Source organism: Coffea arabica, chromosome 1e (assembly GCF_036785885.1).
Source record: "Coffea arabica cultivar ET-39 chromosome 1e, Coffea Arabica ET-39 HiFi, whole genome shotgun sequence".
Lineage (NCBI taxonomy): Eukaryota > Viridiplantae > Streptophyta > Magnoliopsida > Gentianales > Rubiaceae > Coffea > Coffea arabica.
Genome location: NC_092311.1, coordinates 3,471,817 through 3,494,665, shown reverse-complemented (window position 1 = coordinate 3,494,665; position 22,849 = coordinate 3,471,817). Strand labels below are relative to the sequence as shown.

Genomic DNA, 22,849 nt, shown 5'->3' with positions numbered 1-22,849 from the left:
ATATGCCGCGACGGATGTGGAACAATCGAGACCGCGACGTGACCGCGACCCGCGACGGCGAACCATGGTCATGATATGCGACTAAACTAGCTGGAAAATGTGAAGAGCGCTGCACGTTTGTTCAATAACTACTTGTAAAACTGAAAGAATCTCCTATATGTTTTAGGTCATTTGTAATTCAAACAAGCTGAAGTCCTTTGAGACGTGATTGGACCATTGTCTCCTCGATTCTTGATTTACTGACTAGCAAATCATTGGCAAAGCTGCTGCAGCAAGTCTCCAATCTTAAATTACCTGAGACAACTTCATTTTAACACTAACACTTTTTAGTTGAAGTCTTCGTAGTAGATGTTGTCAAAGAATAAACAAGATTTGCTCATTCAGACTGATTGACGAATTTAATCCTTTAATATGCCCCAAGCTTGCATCAAAACTATGTTAGACAAGTTTGCCTTAATACAGTCGTACATTTCTCCTATGATGGAATGCTGATCTCATATTAAACTAAAGCACATTATATGGTTGATCAAATACAACTCAAGTCTTGACATTTAACTCATTATAATCTCGCCTTGGAATAGATTAAGAAGATATTAAATGCCTTTCACTTCCTTGTACCGGATCAAATCCTCAATATTCCACCTTCACTCCAAAAAGCCAACAGGATCAAGTTCTTGGTGAGGGATCAATTGTGATGTGACAACAGTCTTAATTAAAAACAGAACCAGGTGGTGGAAGTTTACATTGTTAGTTTGCAGATGACGGAAATGCTATAATCTGCTGGTCCTTGAAAGACTTCCCATGTCTTTGGCTTTCTGGCGGAGAACAAATTTTTGTATTTTTCCTGTTGAAGTTTTTGGCAATTCCTCAAAAACAACAGTTCGTGGAGCCATATAATGTGGCAAATGATCACGGCAATACTTGATAATTTCATCTGCATTTGCATTACAATCATCCTTCAATTTGACAAATGCACAAGGTGTTTCACCCCAATAATCATCTGGTCTTCCAACAACTGCAGCTTCCAGAACTGCGGGATGGCTATAAATCACTGATTCCACCTCAATCGAGCTAATATTCTCCCCTCCTGAGATGATAATGTCTTTGGATCGATCTTTTAATTCTATGTATCCATCAGGGTGTCTCACCCCCACGTCCCCACTTCGAAACCATCCACCTTTAAAAGCATCAGCTGTTGCTTTACTATCCTTAAAGTATCCATTCATGATGGTGTTGCCTCTGAACATCACCTCACCCCTTGTTTTTGTGTCCGGTGGTACGCTTTGCATTGTTTCTGGATCTTTGATATCGAGTTCTTCCATGCCAAGGTGGTGCAACCCTTGACGAGCCTTGACCTTGGCCTTTGCATCAGGTGGTAGTGAATTCCACTCAGGTTTCCAAGTGCAAACTGTTCCAGGATCCTATGTTTCGGTCAAGCCATAGGAATGAGTAACATTGAATCCCAGCTCCTCCATCTTAAAAAGTACATGAGGAGGAGGGGGGCAGCGCCTGTCATCACTATCACTTTTCCTAGAAGCAGTCTCCGATCAACAGACGGTGCATTAATTATCATATTTAATACTGTAGGTGCACCACCCATGTGGCTCACTTGGTGCTTAGCTATGCACTCAAAAATCCCTTTTGCAGTTACATTTCTTAGACAAACATTTGTGCCGCCCTGTGCTGCAACGGCCCAAGTAAGGCACCAGCCATTGCAATGGAACATCAGAACAGTACACAAATAAACAGGCATGGATGGCATTTCGTTTAAAAGAGCAGCTGCCAGAGAATTGAGGTAGGCTCCTCTGTGACTGTAGACTAGAGGTGGCAATATGGATAAATGGTTCATAATTGGTTTTGACTTAATGGATGGTGGATGAAATTTATCCAATCCATTTAGATCCATTTAATAAATGGATCTAAATGGATGGATCTAAATGGATTAAATAAAAACCAATTATCCATTTATAATCCATTTAAATATTTTTGTTACTTTTTTTTTTGTATTACCATTTCTTGTAAATTCAAGCCACAAAATACCACGGATGTAAATTCAAGCAAAATGAACCTTCATTTCACTAAAAAACTATCTGAAATTATTATTATTATTATTATTATATATATATGTATATATATATTACATATTACAGAGTAGCCATATATTGCAAACTAGCCCAAACAATAGAAGTCCTGCATAGACCGTTTGTAGGGTATCTACAAAAATACCAACACTGGCTTTTATTCGTACTCACACAACACTTGCAATGTCTACTACTAAAGCCACGGATGACTTTTGAGCTCAACATCTAGTAATCAGGTGCATGGGTGTACCAAGCAGGCCATGTTCCCTTTGTCCTGACCTCTTCAAAGCCAATCGAAATCCCACGTACTGTGGAGTTTAGAAGAAGAAACAAAGGAATAATTAATTAGTTCAGCAGTAAACCCCAACATTCAGTTTCAGGGTTGGTTACCATTCACGGGAACGGCTTTTTCACACCCCAACAGCAATTTTAGGATGGCTCCTTTTTTAGTCATTTCCTTTCCCTCTCTTTTATTTGGTTTTTAAGTAAATGGATATATATGATTTTTGTGGATAATCCATATAAATCCATTTAATTTAATGGTTTTACTTTGATCAACCATTTAAAACCAATACTATAAATGGATAATCCATTATCCATTTAATTATGGATTATATGGATGGATAAATGGATCTCAATCCAAATTGCCACTTCTACTGTAGACAACACCTTTGGGGCTTGATGTTGTACCTGAAGTGTAATTCAAAGCAATAGGATCCCACTCATCATGTGGCCTTATAACCTCAAAGTCTGGTCTTCCTGATGCCAAGAAAGATTCGTACTCTAAATTGTCATTATTGAAATACATGTCACTAACCCTGGAAGATGAGCTAGCTTGGTCAGGAATCACAACTAATTTAGGCGTCTTGCTGCTTGTCTTTAGTAGAATTCCTAATGCCCCTTCTGCAATATGAAGTAACTGATAATCAACAAAAATGGCTTTTGCACCTGAGTGTTTTAGCAATGTCGACACCATTGCTGAATCATGACGTATATTGAGAGGGGAAAAAATTCCCCCCGCCCCCGCCCCATCCCCTGCCCCGCCACCTGCAAAAAAAAAGTATATATATATAAATAAATATATATAATATGTAATTTAATTAGTTATAAACTTATGATAATGATATTATTAGTTAGATATATTATATAATATATATTAATGTATGCAATATAATTGATATTATCAGTTATATGAATAATTAGACATGTCTACTAATATAATTTATTAATTAGTTATACTAAATTTACTAATACATTTATACTAAATTTCTAATTACACTTAATAGAATAACACTTTTTTCTCGAAAAAAAGCACAAACACAATAATGAATTAGTGATTGTATTTGTACAAAAAGTGAAAACTTGACTATTTTAGTTGTATTTATTTCATCATGTTGGATTGTATTCAAATAACTTTTGTTTGATTGTTTTTATGAGTTTCAATTGTAAAATTACAATGAATAATAACTTGATGATGTATTGATATTTTAGTATTTGATAATTTATTAAAATTTAACTATAATAAAATTTTATTAACCCCGCGACGACAATTTTATTAACCCCGCAGGTGGAAGCGGGGCGAGTGGGAGGCGGGGGATGGGGCGGGGGTCGGGGGGAATTAATAGGCAACGGGGCAAGGGGTGGGGGAGGGGGAGGGGTCCCCCGCTCCAACTCCGCCCCGTTGCCATCCCTAGACACACCACATCAGGTGGTTTAGACAAGAGAACACAGTCTTCTGTTGCATATGCACGCAAACTGTTTGACTTGTAATCCATGAAATACAGGGAAATCTAAGAAAGGAAAGAAAAGTTTTAAGGTTCTGAGGTAGTTCATGTTTTCAGCTACACTTGACGAGTTCTAGTGTGCTCTGTGTATAACTTGACAATATTTTAGGGAGAAATGTGGAGGAGTCCATTCAATAGGCCATGGACAAGTTGAATTCAAAGTTTCAAGCTTTTCATAAAGCTCAAGCCCTCAGGTCTAGCTAATTCAGTGTACCTATATCTTAGGAAACTCAACCTTACTTTCAAATTTAAGCATGTGACAAGACTTGATTTAGAAGATCTTCTAGGCACTCAATGTTCTATAACAAAACGTTTACTTTTAGCCTCATCACAAACCAGCAGAAATATTTTCAGCCAGCAGAAGTATTACTTCCAGCTCATCAAGTCCTCTATCAGAAGTATCATTAACCAGCAGATGGAATTTCTGGTATACTTATCAAGAAAGGAACCTCATCATTGTACCATAACTGAACAGCAAGACATAGCTAGACTGCAGGATTCAAAGAACTTTGCCAAAACATTCCAATGGTTAAAGCACACAGATATTAGCACCAGAGATGCTTGAAGCTACATTCAAACTTGAAAAAGCACCTGAAGTTCAGATATCAAGATTAGACCTATTCAAATACAAAAGGTCAACATTTTTGTAGCGTACTTGCTAGGAAAGTAGTGTTCGACAAACTCTGTCGTAAATGGCTGCTGAGAAACCAAAATTGACCCTCAAATGCACAATTCCATAAGTTAGCAATTTCATAGTGATATCTTTACTATAATGCTCCAGACACTCAAAAGCTTCTTGATAGGTTAGCATGTCTTTTACAGGTTTCAAGTAATCTGGTTCCATTAGGTGCCAAATTCCCCTTCCCCCACCATATCCATGCGACCTTTCTTTTTTTTTTTTTAACAAAATAAAAAAGAAAAAGGTTGAAAGAATTTAGAGTTGGGTAACAGCAATAAATTGCATAATTAAACCTCCGACTACTACAAAGTCACTGAATTGAGGCATGAAAATGACCCACCAAAAAAATATATATAAGGGGCAGTTGGTCCCTTGTGGGCTCATTGAAATGGAATCAATCTATAGTAATGATGTCAATGCATGTCTATTCAACAACCCGTGCAATGATTGATAGAGACAAAAAATACCCAGATGATATCATTCCAAACAAAGGCAGAAATCATTTTTAACATTCCAACTAGCTCCCAACAACCAAGTAATCAGAAGAAAATTACAATCCAAAAAAAAAAAGATTCAATCGTGATAATTAACCAACAACAGAACAAATTGAAGGACTTTTAATTACAGAACAAATTGAAGCATAGAAATTAAAGAAAACAAAACGAACTGGACAAGAAGAAAATGCAGGTAAATTGTGAATAACAAAGAAAGCCCAGAAAATTCAAGGATTAAATGGGAACTTACAACATCATGACGGGAGATTCCGAGGGAGTGAAGAGCAGAAGCGAGTCTGGCGCACCTGCCACGAGTTTCTGCCCAAGTGAACTTTAAATCGCCATACACTACTGAAATCCTGTCTCTGTATACAATTGCCGAACGCTCCAAGAAACTTATGGGCGTCAGAGGTACATAATTTGCTGAGCATTTGACAGTACCCTCCATTGATGATTCTATCCTTTTATCTGAAAATCCAAAAGAGCGCTTCTACTATCAACAGGAAAGTAGATAAGAGAGGTTGTTTTCCTGTTGAAACTTGGGCGATGGATTGTGCAGTATCGTTGAAGTATGCTACAAATAAATGGACCCTTCCTTGCGTGGGGTGTGAATTTACCGAATGAGGCCTTTGTTGACTCAGCTGCAAATTGAAGGTTGGCTATATGCTGCAGATGTGACAACTTGTCGGCAACAAGGTGTGGCTACGAATTGTTGGCAACTTCCAGGAAGTCTCCTCTTTAGAGTGTAGCTTTGCAAAAAGTGGAAAAATTTGGAAGCGCAAAAAGTTGTGTGGAAAAATTTCATTCCCGCAAGTTTTAGCCTCCTTGCTGCCCTTAGTTGCCAAAGTTGAACCATATCCTTCCTTGTCTCATCGCAGAAAGCATCCCCCCATCACCATTGCAGAACACTTTCATCCTAATTCCAATCCCAAGCGAGAAAAAATGGCTGATACTGCTGTTAGTGCTACTATTCAGGTTGCATTGCAGTCGGTTGTTTCCCTTGCCGCTGATCATGTTAATCTGGTTCGTGAATTCCCAACGGAGCTGGAGAGACTCAACAAATCTGCTGAAATGATTCGAGGCTTCTTGGCTGGTGCCGACGAGCAAATGCATAGCTCAGACGTGAAAATTTGGCTCAAGCAGCTGGAAGAAGAGGTTTTCAAAGCTGACAATGTGCTGGACGAGCTCAACTGTGAAAATCTTCGTCGGAAGGTGAAGTATCGAAATCAACTCACGAAAAAGAAGGTATTCTTCTGCTTTTCATTCTTTAATAAAATTGGTTTTCGTTGGAGGTTGGGTTCAATGATCAGGGAGATCAACACGAACCTTCAAAGGATCCATCGGGATGCAGAAGGTTTGGGACTGGCCTACAAGCACCAAGTTGAAGATGCATTCCCTACTATTGCTTCTGGAGCCACAACAAGCCGACAGACCGACTCTACTATCGTTCGAGGAGATGTCCTAGGAAGAGACGAGGATGAATCAGAAATAGTTAAGAAGTTGTTGACCGAATCTGAAAGTGTTATTTCAGTTATTCCCATAACTGGCATGGGTGGATTAGGCAAAACAACTCTAGCTAAAGCCGTTTACAAAAATGAACAAATTGTTGGACATTTTGACAAAAAAATTTGGGTTTGTGTGGCTGAAGAAGTAGATAAAATCGAGAAGGTCTTCAAAATGATTCTTGAATCGTTAACAGGAGGAAAGGTTGAAGGGGATCGTAGGGAGGTTATAGTTCAAAAAATTCTAGAAATAGGTTGGAGGCATTTATAGACCAAATTTGGAAGCAATTTATTATTGCTGGGAGGCAATTGAAAATCTACCAGCATCCCTTGTGGTGCTAAACTGTCATTCTATTCTCTGCGAATGGTTTGCAATCACTTCTCATGCTCGGTCTGACTAAGTGATATTGCTGCCTGTGTGGCGACACAAATTTTGGGCAGACTCGGGTGGACCAAATAGCACAACAGCTGAGACTTGGAAAGTTGGAGACTGAGGAAAACCAAGATTTATCGTCACCATTTCAAACTGAGGAGCACAAATTTTCAGATCGTCAGCTTGAAGCTCAGGTAAACTTTGAAGTACACTATCTGACCTGGGTAGCTTGGGTTGCACTTACACCATTATATTTCTCTGTAGGAATTGGAGCTATTGGAGCTTGAAAGGCGCGATGCTACTGGTACCATCAACATGAATCTTTTAGATAATTCTTCCTGTATCTGTATTATGTGTGTGTGTGTGTATATATATATTTACTGTATTCTTGATGGTTTTTAGGTGAAATACTGAAGTTAAATCCGAGCTACAAGGTTCCTGCTGATTATAAACCTGTGCTGAAAGAGGCAAAAGTTCCGATCCCTGTAAGTCAGTAGAGTTTACTGATGTGATGGTTTTAGCACTTTGTTGCCTGTTTATGCATTATAACTAGAACACAATCTGGCTTTCTAGGGAAAGAAAAAGAGAAATAAGAAATAAAGATTGAAAATAGCCTTTCTCTGAATTGCGGCTATATTTGAATGTTTCAATTATTCACTGGAAACATTTGAGGTAGCAGGCAAGGAGTTAAAATTAGTAGTTGTCATGCTAGAATATAGTTGGCCTCCATATCATCTATAACTATTGCCAGGTTGATCACAATTTAATTTTGTCAGATTGGGCATTGTGGTATGAAATAGAGAATAGAAGTCTGAATCACAAAAGTGATTCTGAAGCATTAAAGTAGTGCACATCAAAGTCTTATTGTGTGATGAAAACATAATTGAAGCAATTCAAACTGGAGGTGATTTGAGGACAATAGGACCCTGGAAATATGGCTTTGTATTATGGTAATATGTTATATGTTTATTAGCTTAATTTTCTATCTATCTATCTATCTATGTTTATTCTTTGAGGTGGATGCTTCCCCTTCTGCCCCCTCGTTCCCTCTAATTGTGAGTGGATGGGACATTTTGGCTGGGGCTGTATTAATATAATTATGCTTAATCTGCTCATCTCATTCCATTAGGCTACAGACTTAGTTTATCTTTCGGAGATGGGATGCATTTCACAGTAACTGTCCTTTTGCTTCGATATCTTGGTCTCATCGAGTCATGTACTGCTACTGATTTCTTCTTGTGGTCTAATTGATGGTAAGTGGATGCTGAAAGAACAAAAAATGTGGAGAGCTAGCCTTTATGGAGTTCAGAATTTCTAAGAAGAGTATGGCTTGTCTACATTTTGGCATATAGTTGGTGAAGATAACAGCAAACTTACCATATTTGCATGATTGCAAGATTGGAAATTGTAAAAAAAAAAAAAGGAAATAAACAGAACTCTGCTTTTTTTATTTTCCCACACTCAGAATATGCTTATAAGGTAGACATTTATAGGGTAACCCTATCACAATTCTGCCACAACTTAAGGTAATAGAACCATGATTTTAGGGATTACGTAATCAACTCATAGCCTATCTTTTATTTTAGTTAATCTATTCAAACTTGATTGATCTTAAGCAATAAAATCCCATAATCATGGGAGATAATATCTTCGACACTCCCCCTCAAGTTAGTGCGTATATATTTATCATGCCCAACTTGCTTGTAAGAAGTTCAAAATTTGGTCTAGAGAGCCCTTTTGGTGAGAATGTCAGCTATCTGCTGAGCTGATGGAATGAATGACATGCAGATAATTCCTCCTTCAAGTTTCTCTTTTATAAAGTGGCGGTCAATCTTAATATGTTTGGTTCTATCATGTTGCATGGGATTATGAGCTATGCTAATTGCTGCCTAGTTATCACAATAGAGCCTCATTGGAAGTTCAATAGGTCTTTTCAGCTCCTCTAAAACTCTCTTTAGCCGTAACACCTGAGACACACCATGAGCCATAGCCGGTACTCTACCTCTGCACTAGTACGAGCTACAACACTTGGTTTCTTACTTCTCCAAGTAACCAAATTGCCCCATACAAATTTACAATACCCCGAGGTTGATCTTTTATCAATGACTGATCCTGCCCAATCAGTATCTGTATAAGCTTCAATGGTTCTTCGATCTCTCCTTTTAAAGAACAATCCCTTTCCTGGAGTGCTTTTTAAGTACCTCAGAATTCGATATACTGCATCAAGGTGCTCTTCACACAAAGAGTGCATAAACTGGCTCACAACACTCACTGAAAAGGCTATATCAGGACGAGTGTGAGCCAAGTAAATTAGCTTGCCCACTAACTTTTGGTATCGAGCAGTATCAACTGGTGTTCCATCTTTTAGATCTACTAACTTGTGATTCGGATCCATAGGAGTGTCTGCAAGTCGACATCCACTTATCCCTGTTTCCTTAAAAGATCCAAAACATACTTACCTTGGGACACAACCATGCCCTTTCTGGACCGAGTTACCTCCATTCCTAAGAAATATCGTAGTGTTCCCAAATTTTTGATTTCAAAACTAGAAGCAAGACTTTTCTTCAACCGCTCCATCTCAGTTAAGTCATATCTTGTGAAAATGATATCATCCAAGTACACAATGAGTACTGCTATCTTCCTGTCTTTGGAGTGTTTAACAAACATGGTGTGATTACTCTGAACTTGGGTATAGCCATGATCCTTTACTGACCTAGTAAATTCAAACCAGGCCCTAGGAGATTGTTTGAGACCATATATCGATTTTTTTAGCTTGCAAATTCTAAACTGAAACTTCCCTTCAAATCCAGGGGGAGAATTCATGTACACCTCTTCCTCCAGATCTCCATTTAAAAATGCATTCTTTACATCAAGTTATTGTAGTGGCCAATCAAGGTTTACTACCATTGAGAGAAGCTCCCTGATAGTGTATAATTTTGCCACTGGAGCAAAGGTTTCAAGATAGTTGATCCTGTAGGTTTGAGTAAACCCTTTAGCCACGAATTGAGCTTTGTACCATTCCAATGTCTCATCGAAATTATACTTGATGGTAGAGACCCATTTACACCCTATTGTTTTTTTTTACCTTGTGACAGGTTTGTTACTTCCCATGTTTGATTCTTCTCAAGAGCATGCATCTCCTCTTCAATAGCCTTTCTCCACTCTGGAACTTGTAATGCTTCCTGTACATTCTTTGGAATTTCCACAGAAGAAAGTTGTGAAGTAAATGTCAAGAAAGTAGGGGATCTCTTTTCATAAGAGACATAGTTAGTTATGGGGTGTTTGGTACAAGAACGCACTCCCTTTTGGAGTGCAATAGGAAGATCCAAATGAGCAATCTTTGAATCAGAGGAAACTTTATCTGAGGACTCAAACACATCAAATTCTACCCTAGGTTTGGATTCCTTGTTGTGAAGAGATGGGGGATCTTTTTCTTTTCCTCAATAATTTTTCCTGACATAGGGTTCAGGTTTTTTCCAGTTACGTTCCCATGTCTTTCACTAAAAGAATTTGACTCTATTATTGGCACTAAAGACAAGGGACCCTCTTTTAATCCTTGATCAATTTTTTCAAGTTTTTCAAAATCCTTTTGACAGGTAAATTGAAGAGTCATTTGATTTTTCAGGATTGTTATCTTGAAAAGATTTTTGTCGAGGAAATTGTGCTGTAGATTTTTCTAAAAAATTAGTAAAATCAATTCCCCCTATCAACAAAATTTGATTAGGAATTTGATTTTCAGTACAAAAAACATCATCATCTTCTCTAAGTTCTTCTATATGCCGAATCCCTGCCTGAAGAGGATCTGCAATAAGGGTTTATCTTTAAAAATTGTTACATCTATGGTTACAAACATTTTTTTGTGAAATAGGATCAAAGCATTTATGCCCATTTTGCGTGGGTGCATATCCAACAAAAATGCGTTTTCTTGCTCGAATATCTAACTTACTTTGACCCTGTTCATGATTGTGAACAAAGGCTATGCACCCAAACACCTTTTGTGAGATTTCATATGTTAATCAAGAAATGGGATAAAGTGTTTTGAAAAAATTCAAAGGAGTTTGTAAATTCAATGTTCTTGAGGGCATTTTGTTTATGAGATATGTAGCAGTTAAAATTGCTTCATCCCATAGATATTTAGGAACATTTCTTGAAAAAAGTAATGCCCTTGCCACTTCTAAAAGATGTTTATTTTTTCTTTCAATTACCCCATTCTGTTGTGGAGCATCATTGCAGGAGCTTTAATGCACAATCCCTTTTTCAAGAAAGAAACTTCCGAAAATTTTATTGAAATATTCTTTTCCATTGTCAATCTGTGCAATTTTGACTTTTTCTTGAAATTGGGTCAGAACCATGCAGTAGAAATTTTGAAACACACTTGCAACCTCTGATTTCTCTCTTAATAAATACACCCAACAAACTCTCATGTGATCAACAATGAATGTAACAAACCATTTTTTTCCAAACTGAGTTGAAATTCTAGAGGGACCCCAAACATCAGTATGTAATAGAAAAAATGGTTTTGAGGGTTGATAAGGTTGTATAGAAGATGTAGACCGATGATGTTTAGCCAATTCGTAGATTTCACATTGAAAGGAAGATGAATCCTTATTCTTAAACAAAGCTGACAATAAATATTTCAAGTAATAAAAACTAGGATGTTCTAGTCTAAAGTGCCATATCGTAATCTCTTTATTACTAGTAATAGACACAGACTTGTAACATGTGTTTTTGATTGGTATTGTCACATTTGATCCATCTTCAAGGAAGTAAAGTCCCCCATTTTCTCTAGCGCATCCAATCATTCTTCCCGTGGTCTGTTCCTGAAACTCATAGAAAGAAGGGAAAAAAATTAATCCGACACTTGAGATCCCTAGTTAATTTACTTATGGACAGCAAATTGCAAGATAAATTTGGAACATGAAGAACTCTATGAAGTGTTTGAGTAGGAGAGATGACAACGGAACCTATGCCAGCTCTAATGGATAATGATCCATTAGCAATCTTGACCCTCTTATTGCCTGCACATGGACTGTAAGTTGAAAATAATTGTGACGAATTGGTCATATGATCAGTGGCCCCAAAATCAATAACCCATAAAACTCGTGCACAAGATGCATTTGATGTTTTACATGAAAGAGGAACAATAAAATGATTACCATTTTTAGCAAAAGAGCAGAAGGGAGTGAAGCTTTTTTGCTCAGTGGTTGAAAATTGTGGAGACTTAAAGAGTTTGTACAATTGGCTTAATTGTTCCTTTGTGAAGGTCAGTGTCTCAGAGTCGGTTTGTTGCTTTTGAGAATCCTCGTTCACAGTCTGCAACGCCTTGCTATCACCTCCATTTTCTTCTTGAAATTCGAAGGTTTCCCATGTAATTCCTAGCACGTGTCCTTTGTGTGCCACGACTTTTTACAGTGTTCACACCAAGGCTTCTATCTCCGTCCAAATCTGTCCCCTTAGAAACCAATGCTGAACTCTCAACTTCACACTCTACCTTGGACTTTAGCATCACCTTATGCCTTGATTCTTCTCTCCTGACCTCAAAAAATACTTCACGAATGGAGGGAAGAGACTTCTTGCCCAAAATACGACCTCGCACCTCATCAAGTTCTTGATTTAGTTCGGCCAGGAAGACATAGACTCTGTCGTTCTCCTCCCATTTCTTATATCAAACACTGTCTGCAGGGCAGTCCGATTCGTCCTCATAACAAAGATCCAATTCCTGCCATAAAGTTACCATCGGATTGTAATAGGTTGTAACATCTCTGTCTTCTTTTCTTAATTTCCACAATTTCGTCTTTGAGATTGAAAATTTGAGACGAATTCTTTACATCGGAATACATATCCCAGACAGCGTCCCACACATCTTTGGCTGTGGGCAAAAATAAATGTAGCTTTCCTATCGCTAATTCCATAGAGTTTATCAACCAAGCAATAACTAGAGAGTTCTCTGAATACCACCATCTCTTCAAATTGGGATCTTCAGCAGCTGGTTGTTGAATTTCTCCAGTAATGTGGCCGAGTTTACCTCTGCCATCAATAGCAAGTTTTACGGATTGAGCCCATTCCAGATAATTGGAACCATTTAATTTATGAACGGTTATTTGCAGGGAAGGAGAATTTGAAGCAGTGTAATCCGTAGTTTGGGTAATTACTGAAGATGAGAATGAGTCTTCTCTTGTGTGAGCAGTAGACTCCTTGGATCCAGTCATGGCTGCTCAGTAATTCATGGACAGGAATTGGTACAGAGCCGGAGCTCTGATACTATGTAAACTTTAAAAACGAAAAGGAAATAAACAAAACTCTGCTTTTTTTATTTTCCCACACTCGGAATATGCTTACAAGGTAGACATTTATAGGGCAACCCTTTCACAATTCTGCCACAACTTAAGGTAACAGAATCATGATTTTAGGGATTACGTAATCAACTCACATCCTATCTTTTATTTTAGTTAATCTATTCAAACTTGATTGATCATAAGCAATAAAATCCCATAATCATGGGCGATAATATCTCCCATAATCATGGGGGATAATATTTTCGACAGAAATTTTCTATAATTTTTTTTGGTGTTTGCCTATTTGTTCATATGTTGTCTGGCAGTAGTCTTTCAACTTATTTTCTTCAGTTATATGGTTGGTTCTCAAAGCAGGGCTTAAGTGACAAAGCTTTTCTTATACTGGGTAGAGGTATAATCAAATGAGAACTTTGTTTACCGTTGGTCAAATTCCTGTTTGAGTTATTATTTTATTTAACAAGACCTTAACAAGGACACTGAATGTTACCTCTTAGGTGAAATACATTATCTATGCGGACATCTTAATTTTTTGGAGGATCTAGAGTGAGATCATTAAGAAGTTAGACTTCCAAGAAAGATGATTTGTTAATATTATGTGTGCTGAGAGATAAGGATTTCATTCATATGGAAAGGTGGATATGTTGGATATCGAAATTGTTTACTTTCTAGCCTTGCTGAGTGGTGAAGATGGTTTGAAACTAGTACATCACTGACTACTGAGTTCCTTTGAAGTTTTGTTGGGTCTATTCGTTTCACAAATTAATAGGAATAAAGCTTACACTTATTTTGCAGTAGGATGACCATGGACATTCTTGTGGATCATACACATGTAGTCATGTGCCTACCTATTGGTTTGGATTTCAAATCTTTATTGATACAAGAAGAGACACACTGTACTCTTGGGTCTCCTCCATCCCACTCTTGCTTGAGAAACTAGAGAAAGAAAGAGGCCACACTTTTTCTAATGTCACAGTTGTTTTTAATTTCTTGCATGCAGAACTAATATTGGACACTTCTGGGATTTGCTGATGACATTCCTCGTATTGGTTTTTGCTCTGTCTATGTGCAGATTAAAGAGAATGCTGCATATAATATGGTTGGTTTAATTTTTGGGCCAGCAAATGACACTCAAAAGCGACTGGAAAAGGTTTATATCGGCATATGCCCTCTGTGCTAATATTATATTACTGCCACAATTATTTATAGTATGCAATTATAATTCTGTGTGAAAAATTCACTGGTTGTTTACTTTGAGATCAGGAAACTGGAGCTAAAGTACGAGTTTATGGAACAAGAGCAGTTACTGGAGAAAAGGTAATGTGGCTGCCCCAAGTTGCCTTGCTATATTTCTTGTCCTGTTTCACTAGGTCCTGCATGCATATGATTCTCGCCCCTTTTTTAGTAATTATCCAGAGCATCAGCTTGGGTATTTATTTCTCTTTTGTTTACGCTGGTACATGCGATGGGCTGCATGATGATATGCATGGGCTTCTCTTTATGTTTTTCTCTGCTATTATTCTTATCACTCTCCAGGTTGAAGTTACTACTCCTGATGGTAATGAAACATGTGGTAGTTATGATGAGTTGCACGTTCATGTATCAGCTGACACATATGAAAAGATTGATGCTGCGGTGGCTCTTATTGAACTGCTAGTCACCCCAGTTTCGGTGAGTCTCCTGAACTTTAAGATCGTAGAATATTAGTCAGTTATGATTGCTAATATCTTCTTAAGGTCATTTAGAGTAATTTACTTCTTCATGCCATTCTTTGTACGAAAATAACTTAGTAATTGTTAGACTTTTCAGGGGAATCCTGCTTCCATTACTGTAACATCAACTGCAACATCTGGTGACAATGTGAATAGTGGTGCTCCGAGTCAAGGCACACCTGGTACTAATGTGCCTGCTGGTGTGGCAAGTGGAGTGGCTCAGCCAAGTGTAGGATCTGGACCAGCACCTTCACCTAATCACTTTCAGCAGTACTCAGGGCCTTGGTTTCCTGTGGGTGCACCTCAGACACATGCCTTTCCATCATCAGGTTTTGCTGCGGCTCCTGTCCATTTGTCTCCATCACAGTTCAATCCCTCAAGTATGCTGCCAATATTTGGTCCTCGGCCAGTTGTCACAGTGGGATTTACTCCGGTTCCCCAGAATCCTTCACTTATTACCTCCGGGCCACAGCAACCACAAGTTCTGCAGAGGCCATACATTTCACATCCGCCACCTTTGTCAGCTTCACAACCTGCACCTATTCAATCAAATGTCACATCACCACAATTATCTACTAACCAGTCAGCACCAACTGGGCCCACCCAGTTTGGGAGTTCAATATCTATTTCTTACCAGCCACCTTATGCTGGATCATCTATAGTACCAGTGAACACTCCAACATCCATTGGAGCTGGAAATATGATGTCAATGACCCCTGCAACAACTGGTCTGCAGGGCCACCCCTCCATGGCTTCTCATCCTTTGGCTGTGTCCAGAGCTGCACCGCCAAATATCTTTCCAATTACCCAGCAATCTGCTTTGCAGTCAGCTGGTGCTGCAGTTAATCATCCCGCAAATGTCCCATACTTCAACTCTAGTTCCCACTTCCAACAGGGGCTTTCACTTTCTCCACTACCTTCAGCAGCAAAAGTACCTGGTCCCATGCAGTCTGTTATGCCACGAGCTGTGATACCTAATTCATCTCCCAATGTGGTACCAGGATCCACCCCTCTTCTTTCACCAGTGACATCTTCATCAACACTACTACATCCAGCTTCAGGAATTCCTAATTCTGGTCCTGCTGGTGCTGTCAGTTTTAATGCCATTAACCCTGCAAATATGACTGCTCCCAGACCACAGCAACCCAGCTCAAATGATTTTACTTTTCAGCCTCACCGGCCACACAATCCAGCCCTTGAAGTTGCTCATAGACCAAATACTCAACCTATACTTTTACATCCAAATCAATCAGCACAGCCATATCAGGAATCTCAGATTTCACCTGTTCAGCCAGGAATGCACATGTTGAGACTACCACCTGCAAATCCAGGGTTTTCTAGGCCTAATGTTGGCAATCAAATGATGCAGCCTAGAGCTCAAACGTCTGTTAACTTTCCCAGTAGTCCAACAGCGCTTCTGGGTCCACCTAGGCATGCACCATTTCCAGGTTCGAATGCTGCTCCTCTACTGCAACCAAGAAACTTCAATTTAGATCCCCCATTCGTCAATGCAGATGGAATTCCTCGAGCAGGGGGCCCAATGCAAATTCAGCAAAACTACCCTCCATCGGCAACTAGGCCGCCAAGTTTTGTTGCTCCAAATCAACATATTAACAGTAATATTTCCTTTCAACCTGCTGCTGGGCTATCTTCTAGAGCTTCTGGAGTACAGCAAGTGTATGATCCCTTCTCGCCAACATCTGTTTCTCTTAATACTCATTTAAGCAGTAACAGAGCAAAGATTCAGAAACAGGAGAGTGATCCAGAGTACGAAGACCTGATGGCCTCAGTCGGTGTAAAGTAATGTATGCTCGTTAGTTTTTAGATGTCAGTGGCTTATGACCAAGAAAAAGGTTCACATGATGCGGATCAATCTGTGTCGAGCTTGGATCTAATTTATGAAATCATGCATTGCCGGTTCTTACTGGTACTATTCTTAATGGGTTATTACCAACATTTAGAGGGGAAAAAATGGAAATTTTCAACTTTCAATTATTTCTAGATGTTGCAAAATACATCTGTATTCTATCACAGTTTGTATAGTTTCTTGTCAACCTCTATCAACTAAATCTTAAATCGGCCACCTCATAGCTAATTGTAATACCTATTTAAAATTGACGAATATCAAGGTAGAAAACCCTCATGTCGATTCCCTTTTCATTAGTGTTGAATGAGAATATTGCTATGAAATTCTCAATGCTGAATGTTTCTAAATACCATGGCTGTGCTTGTAGCCATTTTGTTCATCTTTTTTATACTATTCCTGTTTACTGATTTATATAACCTGTAAATGAATTGTTGTGGTTTCTCAAATTTTTCCCTTTATATGCTTCAATTATTGAAAACACTTGAATGTAGGACCCAAATTACAACCAACCAAAAAGAAAAAAAAAGGATGAGCACACCAAATATCCATAAAACAGTAAAAGGAGAGAGGTGGCAGTTGGGATAAACATTTTGTGTCATTTTTTGAACTTCCAATTTTGCTCTTAAAAAAATTAATTTTTACCCCAACCACCTAATCATATTTGCTAATATAATCTCCTATAACTCCCTTAGATACAGCAACTATCAAATTAACTATAACTGTATTAAAGAAAAAATTACTAATAAATTGTAATTTTTTTTTCATGAAGAATTTATATAAAATTTATTTTTGTAAAAATAATATTAATATATTCATAAAAATCAATAATTATTTCTAAATTGCACACACTGGGTGCGCCTTTAACACTAGTCCTTATAACGTCTAAACTAATAAAATTTCACAGAAGATAAAGAAAAAGCAAAATTTCAATAGGAATGCATTCCCATGAGCACTATATTAGTGTAACTGTAACATGATGAGCAGTATAACAGTTGGTTGTTCATAAATGTTGTTATGGTATTTCAAATAAATTTTTTGGTCCGATTCTAATAAAATGCTTCTCTATTTTTTGAGTTTCCAGTAACTGATGATATTAGGCGCTTTAAAGAATTCAAGGAACTCAAAGTTTTCATCTATTTACCGCAAAAAAAAAAGCACAAACAAATTAATGAAACTATTATCCATTGGAATCGAGGGCATTGACTTCAAGGTTCATGGTAGCATAGTAAAATATATTGTTCCTGTGAAAATAAATGCTGGGGTCTAAAGAATTTTGGTTCTGAAATTTTACAGAAAAAAAAAGAAAAAATTTGAGATACTCGTTGTCATTGATATTCTTTTAAGAACTTCTCAGATAGTCTTCTCTGATTATGCCTTTCTTGATTTTTTTAAATCAATCAATCCATAATTTTTATTTATTTATTTTCACATTCTCTTCAATGGCATGATTCCCTTTTTAATCTGTAATTAGGATAATTCTACAAGTCCTCAAATCTTTTTAATTTTGTACCCCTATTATTTGTCTTGATTATTCATTGTTACTTATAAAATTTTGACAACTTTTATTTTTATATCATTAGCATATTACTCATGCTAATCCATTTAGGTTGTCCAGTTAGTAATTTGGTTCTGAAAAATTCTCCCTGTTTTTCTTTTCCAATACATTCTGTTTGACCATCTAAGTATCGATTTGGTCAAATCCTCTGTTCTCTTCCTTTCCAAACTTTTTTGACTCCTTAAACAAATTAAAATATTGCCTTTCAAATTACTTTCCTTCTTCCAACTTCTTATTGTTTCAAGTAAATTAAGAATTCCACTCTCCTTTAATCTCTTTTTAAATTTTTTTTAAATAGATCAAATTTTAAGTGCATTTGCACGGTATTATTATTTTACTTTATATGGAGATGCTAAATTATTTTGTCTCATTTTTTTTAATGTATCCCCAAACAAAAATTAGGATCTCTATTCGGGCATTTAGAAAACCAATGAATCCATATACTTTTTTCACTATAACTATTGACTATAAACAAAAGTTGAATTGTTAGTCTTTTTGGAGTGGGAAAGGATGATGGAATTGACTATAAACATGAATGTATTTTTTTATATTGTATTTTTAGAAGTGTTTATTGTTTTATTTGTAGAAGACTTTATCGTTTTATCTCATGTTTACAACATTGATTTTATTTTCTATTGTCTAATTTTATTCATGAGTTAATCTTATATGTACTGTCAGTACATATATTATCAAAGTCAGATAGATGACACATATACGAAATTTAAATTTTAAATTCAAAATAATCGTCCTGATACACTATTGTAAAACTGTACAAACGATTCAATCTGTTTATGAAGGACATTTCTTCAACTCAAGAATGTTGGAAGGAATGTGGTTCTATCGGTGAGTCCTTTGATCAAGAAAAGAATACTAAAAAGCTAGTCCTAGAAATATATACGATTCTGACCTAGAAATGTACTCACAAGTCACAAAAAGGCCAGAAACAAAAAATTGGATGTCATGACTATTTACAATGAGATAAGATACATACAACCCAATTGGTTAAAGTGGAAAAGATACAAGAAACTTGAGACTGTTTTTATCATATGTTAATATTAGTTAGTAATCATGACAGACCCCAGCAGTTTGTGTGTCAAGTTTGGTCATTGATGCTTAACCGCAAAGTGATGGTTCTATGGTGAAGGAATCAATTATAATATCTTCAAGCTGCAAAGTCACTTCCTCAAAAAGCAAGGCAGAAAAAAAGAACATTGTTGTTTGTATGTTGTGTTATTTTAGTGTTTGTATGTTTTTTTAAAAAATTACCATGGATTTCACAAGACTAATATTTTTAGCCAATACCACTTTGGTCAATTATTGATGGATTTCACAAGACAAATATGTCATTTGGTTAGTTTTGTGTAGCTCATTAATATTTGGACAAAAGTGGGATGTGTTAGAAAGGTTATGATACAAAATGTCCCATATTAATGTTTGAGATGCAAAGCGGGAATAGGTGTAGGTTTGAGTCTACAAAATGGAATTTGCCCTTCTCACATCCCAAAGAGTACTTAGTACTCTTAATTACTCTGCTACTCCACATTTATCTATCTCAGGAGCAATGAAATAGTGAGATGAGAGAAGTGAAAAAAAAGGAAAAAAATGATAAGGAAAAGAAAATAGTAGAAAAGAAAAACAAAGGAATGAATAAACAAGGAGAAAGAAAATAATATAGTGGGGGGCATCTTTATCCAAAAACATCAAAAAGGGGTTAAGTGCCTGTTTAATAAGTTTAGAGAGGAAAAGTACAATTAGAGACAAAGTTTAGGGGATTTAATGCATTTAACCTTAATTTGTTACTCAGTATTAAGAAATCCAGTTGGGAAAAAAATGTTTTAATTCCTTTCATTGATTTCAACTTGACTTCTCTTATACATTGACATAAGAACCATGAAATGATAAGATTAAGACTGGTTAGTGGGAATATGACAACCAATTAGAAAAATGTTGGTCATATTCAAAAAATATGTTACATTTTTATCACTTCTAATTGATTGTTTTCATCGCTTGAGTCTAATTAAGACTCATGAAAACAACTAACAAAAAAGTAAAGAAAAAAAAGATGAATATAACATTATAAATTAGAAATTAGAAAAGCATGATGACACATAAGAGAAGCTTTTTCTTTAAGAAACTGATTTATTGATCAATATAGAAATCCGTCATATATACATATAAACCAAGGAGGGAGAATCTCCGATAATGCAAATTCATATAATCTAGCATACTTTGTTAATATTGAACAACCTCGTTGTCTCTTCTTCCTAACCCTTAGCATCTATTGAGCGATTAAGCTAAAGAGTTAGTTAGTCGAAATATCTTTATTTAACTTGTTGAGTGCATGTCCGGGTCACTAGCAGTGCATAAACTCTCAAGGTGGTCACATTCAAATGGCCAATTATGACCCATCACTCTCTTCAATTAGGTTGTCTCCAAGGAAAGCGATTAGCTTATGTAGAGGTTTTTAATATTTTCTTTTCAAGTTGAAGATAGGCACAGAGCGAGTGAAAGAGGGATAGACTAGATGGTACAAAAGAGAGAATATAAGTGAAAAGTTCTATGTTCGAGATTTTCCACTTATACTAAAAAAAATTTTTAAAAAGAAGCACAGAGGAAATGGGGCAAAAAGGAAAGGGTTAGCAAATTATGAAAATTCTAAAATTATCATTTACTCTGAATTGTAACTCTTTCGGACCCACTTTTTATACTGAACATTCAGAGCACAAAATAGAAGAAACTGCATATAGTTTATAATTATTTAATTTGATTTGATTTGATTTTGTTGTATTTTATCAAATTTAATTTGAGTTGATTGTCTTCATGAGCAAGACATTTTTTTCGTCCTATATATATAGCCTCCTTACGTAGTAAACATACAAAACCCACAAAACAAGCAAACAAGCAAGAAAGCAGAACGAGAGGCAAGGCAATGGGCAGTTTGGTAGGACATGTGATACCTGGATTTGGTTTCTTTCTGATTGGACTCTGGCATTTAGTTAACCATATCAGGCTTCACTTTCTCCATCCAAAATCCTACACATCTTTGCCATGGTTTCCCACTTCAAAATTCAGGTACTTCGAACTTCTCTTGATCATGGGAGGCTGCATTGCCTCAATATCCATGGAACTCTTCATTAGTCCGGCCAGGCACCAACCATTGGACCCTGATGGCACCATCCCATCAAACCATCTTCACAACTTTGAGCACTCGAACATATCCTTGACTATCTTCATTTATGCACTTTTCTCCATCATCCTAGACAAAATCCAGCCCCCAGCTCAATATGGCCTGACCCAAATGCTCGGAGCCATTGCCTTCGGCCAGGAATATCTCCTCTTCCATCTCCACTCTACTGATCACACGGGTGTGGAAGGCCAATACCACTGGCTTCTACAAATTGTCATACTTGTGTCATTTTTCACTACCCTATTATGCATAGGTTACCCCCAGAACTTCTTGAATAATTTTATAAGGTCTCTTAGCATCTTGTTCCAAGGAGTTTGGCTGATGGTCATGGGAATCATGCTTTGGACACCAGAGTACATTCCCAAAGGCTGTTTTATGAACTTGGAAGATGGTCATTATGTTGTTAGATGCCATGATCTTGAAGCCCTTGCCAGAGCTAAATCATTGGTGAACATTCAATTTAGCTGGTATCTAGTTGGAGTTACAGTTTTTGGTATGTGTCTTTACTTGGGACTCTACAAAGTGTTCCCTGGAAAAGCTGAGTATCAATCTTTAACAAAATTGGAGGATGATGATGATTTTAGGTTCAGAAAAGAAACAAAGACGCTTTTCTAGTTAAGCCTACAATGATGCTAGCTCAGCAAAAACCAAAGGTGTCAGGGGCAAAAATTTGGAATTTGTGTTGGGATATTGTTTGTTTGTTTTGATGGCATTTGGATTGCAGTTCTTCCGTTTGTTGTAATGTATGAAGAAGAAAAAGGTTGTTTAAAAGAGGAATGTACTTTAATCTTTTGTTAAAAATTCTTCACATATTAATATTTATTCAGTATTTCTGGATCATAGTTGCATATTTAAGATCAATCTGAGTTGAATTTTGAATCTTGAATCTTGAAAATAATTGTCCTATTTTCTTCATTGATAGATTAAATTACGTCTCAGCTATGATGCTCCTCAATCCTTCCAATTGTAGGCATGGTTTTTGTACTTTTGTTTATTTTGCAACTCATACAAGAACAAAGTTTGGGGTTTTGGATCTGCATAATCCACAACTGATAAAAAGTAAGTCATATACTTTCAACCGATGCTTGCAATCCCCATCAATTGCACTTACATCTCCTGGCGTTTGACTTTGTTAACATACATATTTACTTTACATGCTATAGATTAACTAGCTAATGCAATATATGAGGCACACTTGTGGAATTATTTTATTTTTTCTTTCCTAGAAACATATTTTTATTGTTAAAATTTTGAATTGGGCTAATTTATTACATGATAATTAGTTTTAGGGGAGGTCACTAATATTTTGGAAATTTCGGGAG

The 22,849-nt window shown here is 36.9% G+C and overlaps 2 protein-coding genes and 1 pseudogene across 3 annotated transcripts; 2 read left to right on the top strand and 1 right to left on the bottom strand.

Annotated features, from left to right (window-relative positions):
• Positions 1-478: 478 nt before the first annotated feature.
• LOC140008941 (butanoate--CoA ligase AAE1-like) lies at positions 479-5,624 on the bottom strand (annotated as a pseudogene).
• A 1,257-nt stretch (positions 5,625-6,881) lies between these two features.
• On the top strand, positions 6,882-17,115 carry LOC140007879 (uncharacterized). 2 transcript variants are annotated; one of them, XM_072051489.1, is made up of 7 exons: positions 6,882-7,107; positions 7,178-7,217; positions 7,316-7,398; positions 14,279-14,356; positions 14,470-14,523; positions 14,743-14,877; positions 15,016-17,115. In XM_072051489.1, exons 4-7 carry the CDS (start codon positions 14,303-14,305, stop codon positions 16,720-16,722), a joined length of 1,950 nt encoding a protein of 649 aa, XP_071907590.1. In that variant the 5' UTR covers positions 6,882-7,107; positions 7,178-7,217; positions 7,316-7,398; positions 14,279-14,302; the 3' UTR covers positions 16,723-17,115. The 2 variants fall into 2 exon arrangements, with proteins under 2 accessions (XP_071907590.1, XP_071907587.1); XM_072051486.1 differs by having other exon boundaries at positions 6,884-7,107; positions 15,007-17,115.
• Positions 17,116-21,269: 4,154 nt separating this feature from the next.
• LOC140021094 (uncharacterized) lies at positions 21,270-22,367 on the top strand. Its single transcript, XM_072071826.1, has one exon. It carries the CDS (start codon positions 21,270-21,272, stop codon positions 22,140-22,142), a length of 873 nt encoding a protein of 290 aa, XP_071927927.1. The 3' UTR covers positions 22,143-22,367.
• The last annotated feature ends 482 nt before the right edge of the window (positions 22,368-22,849 follow it).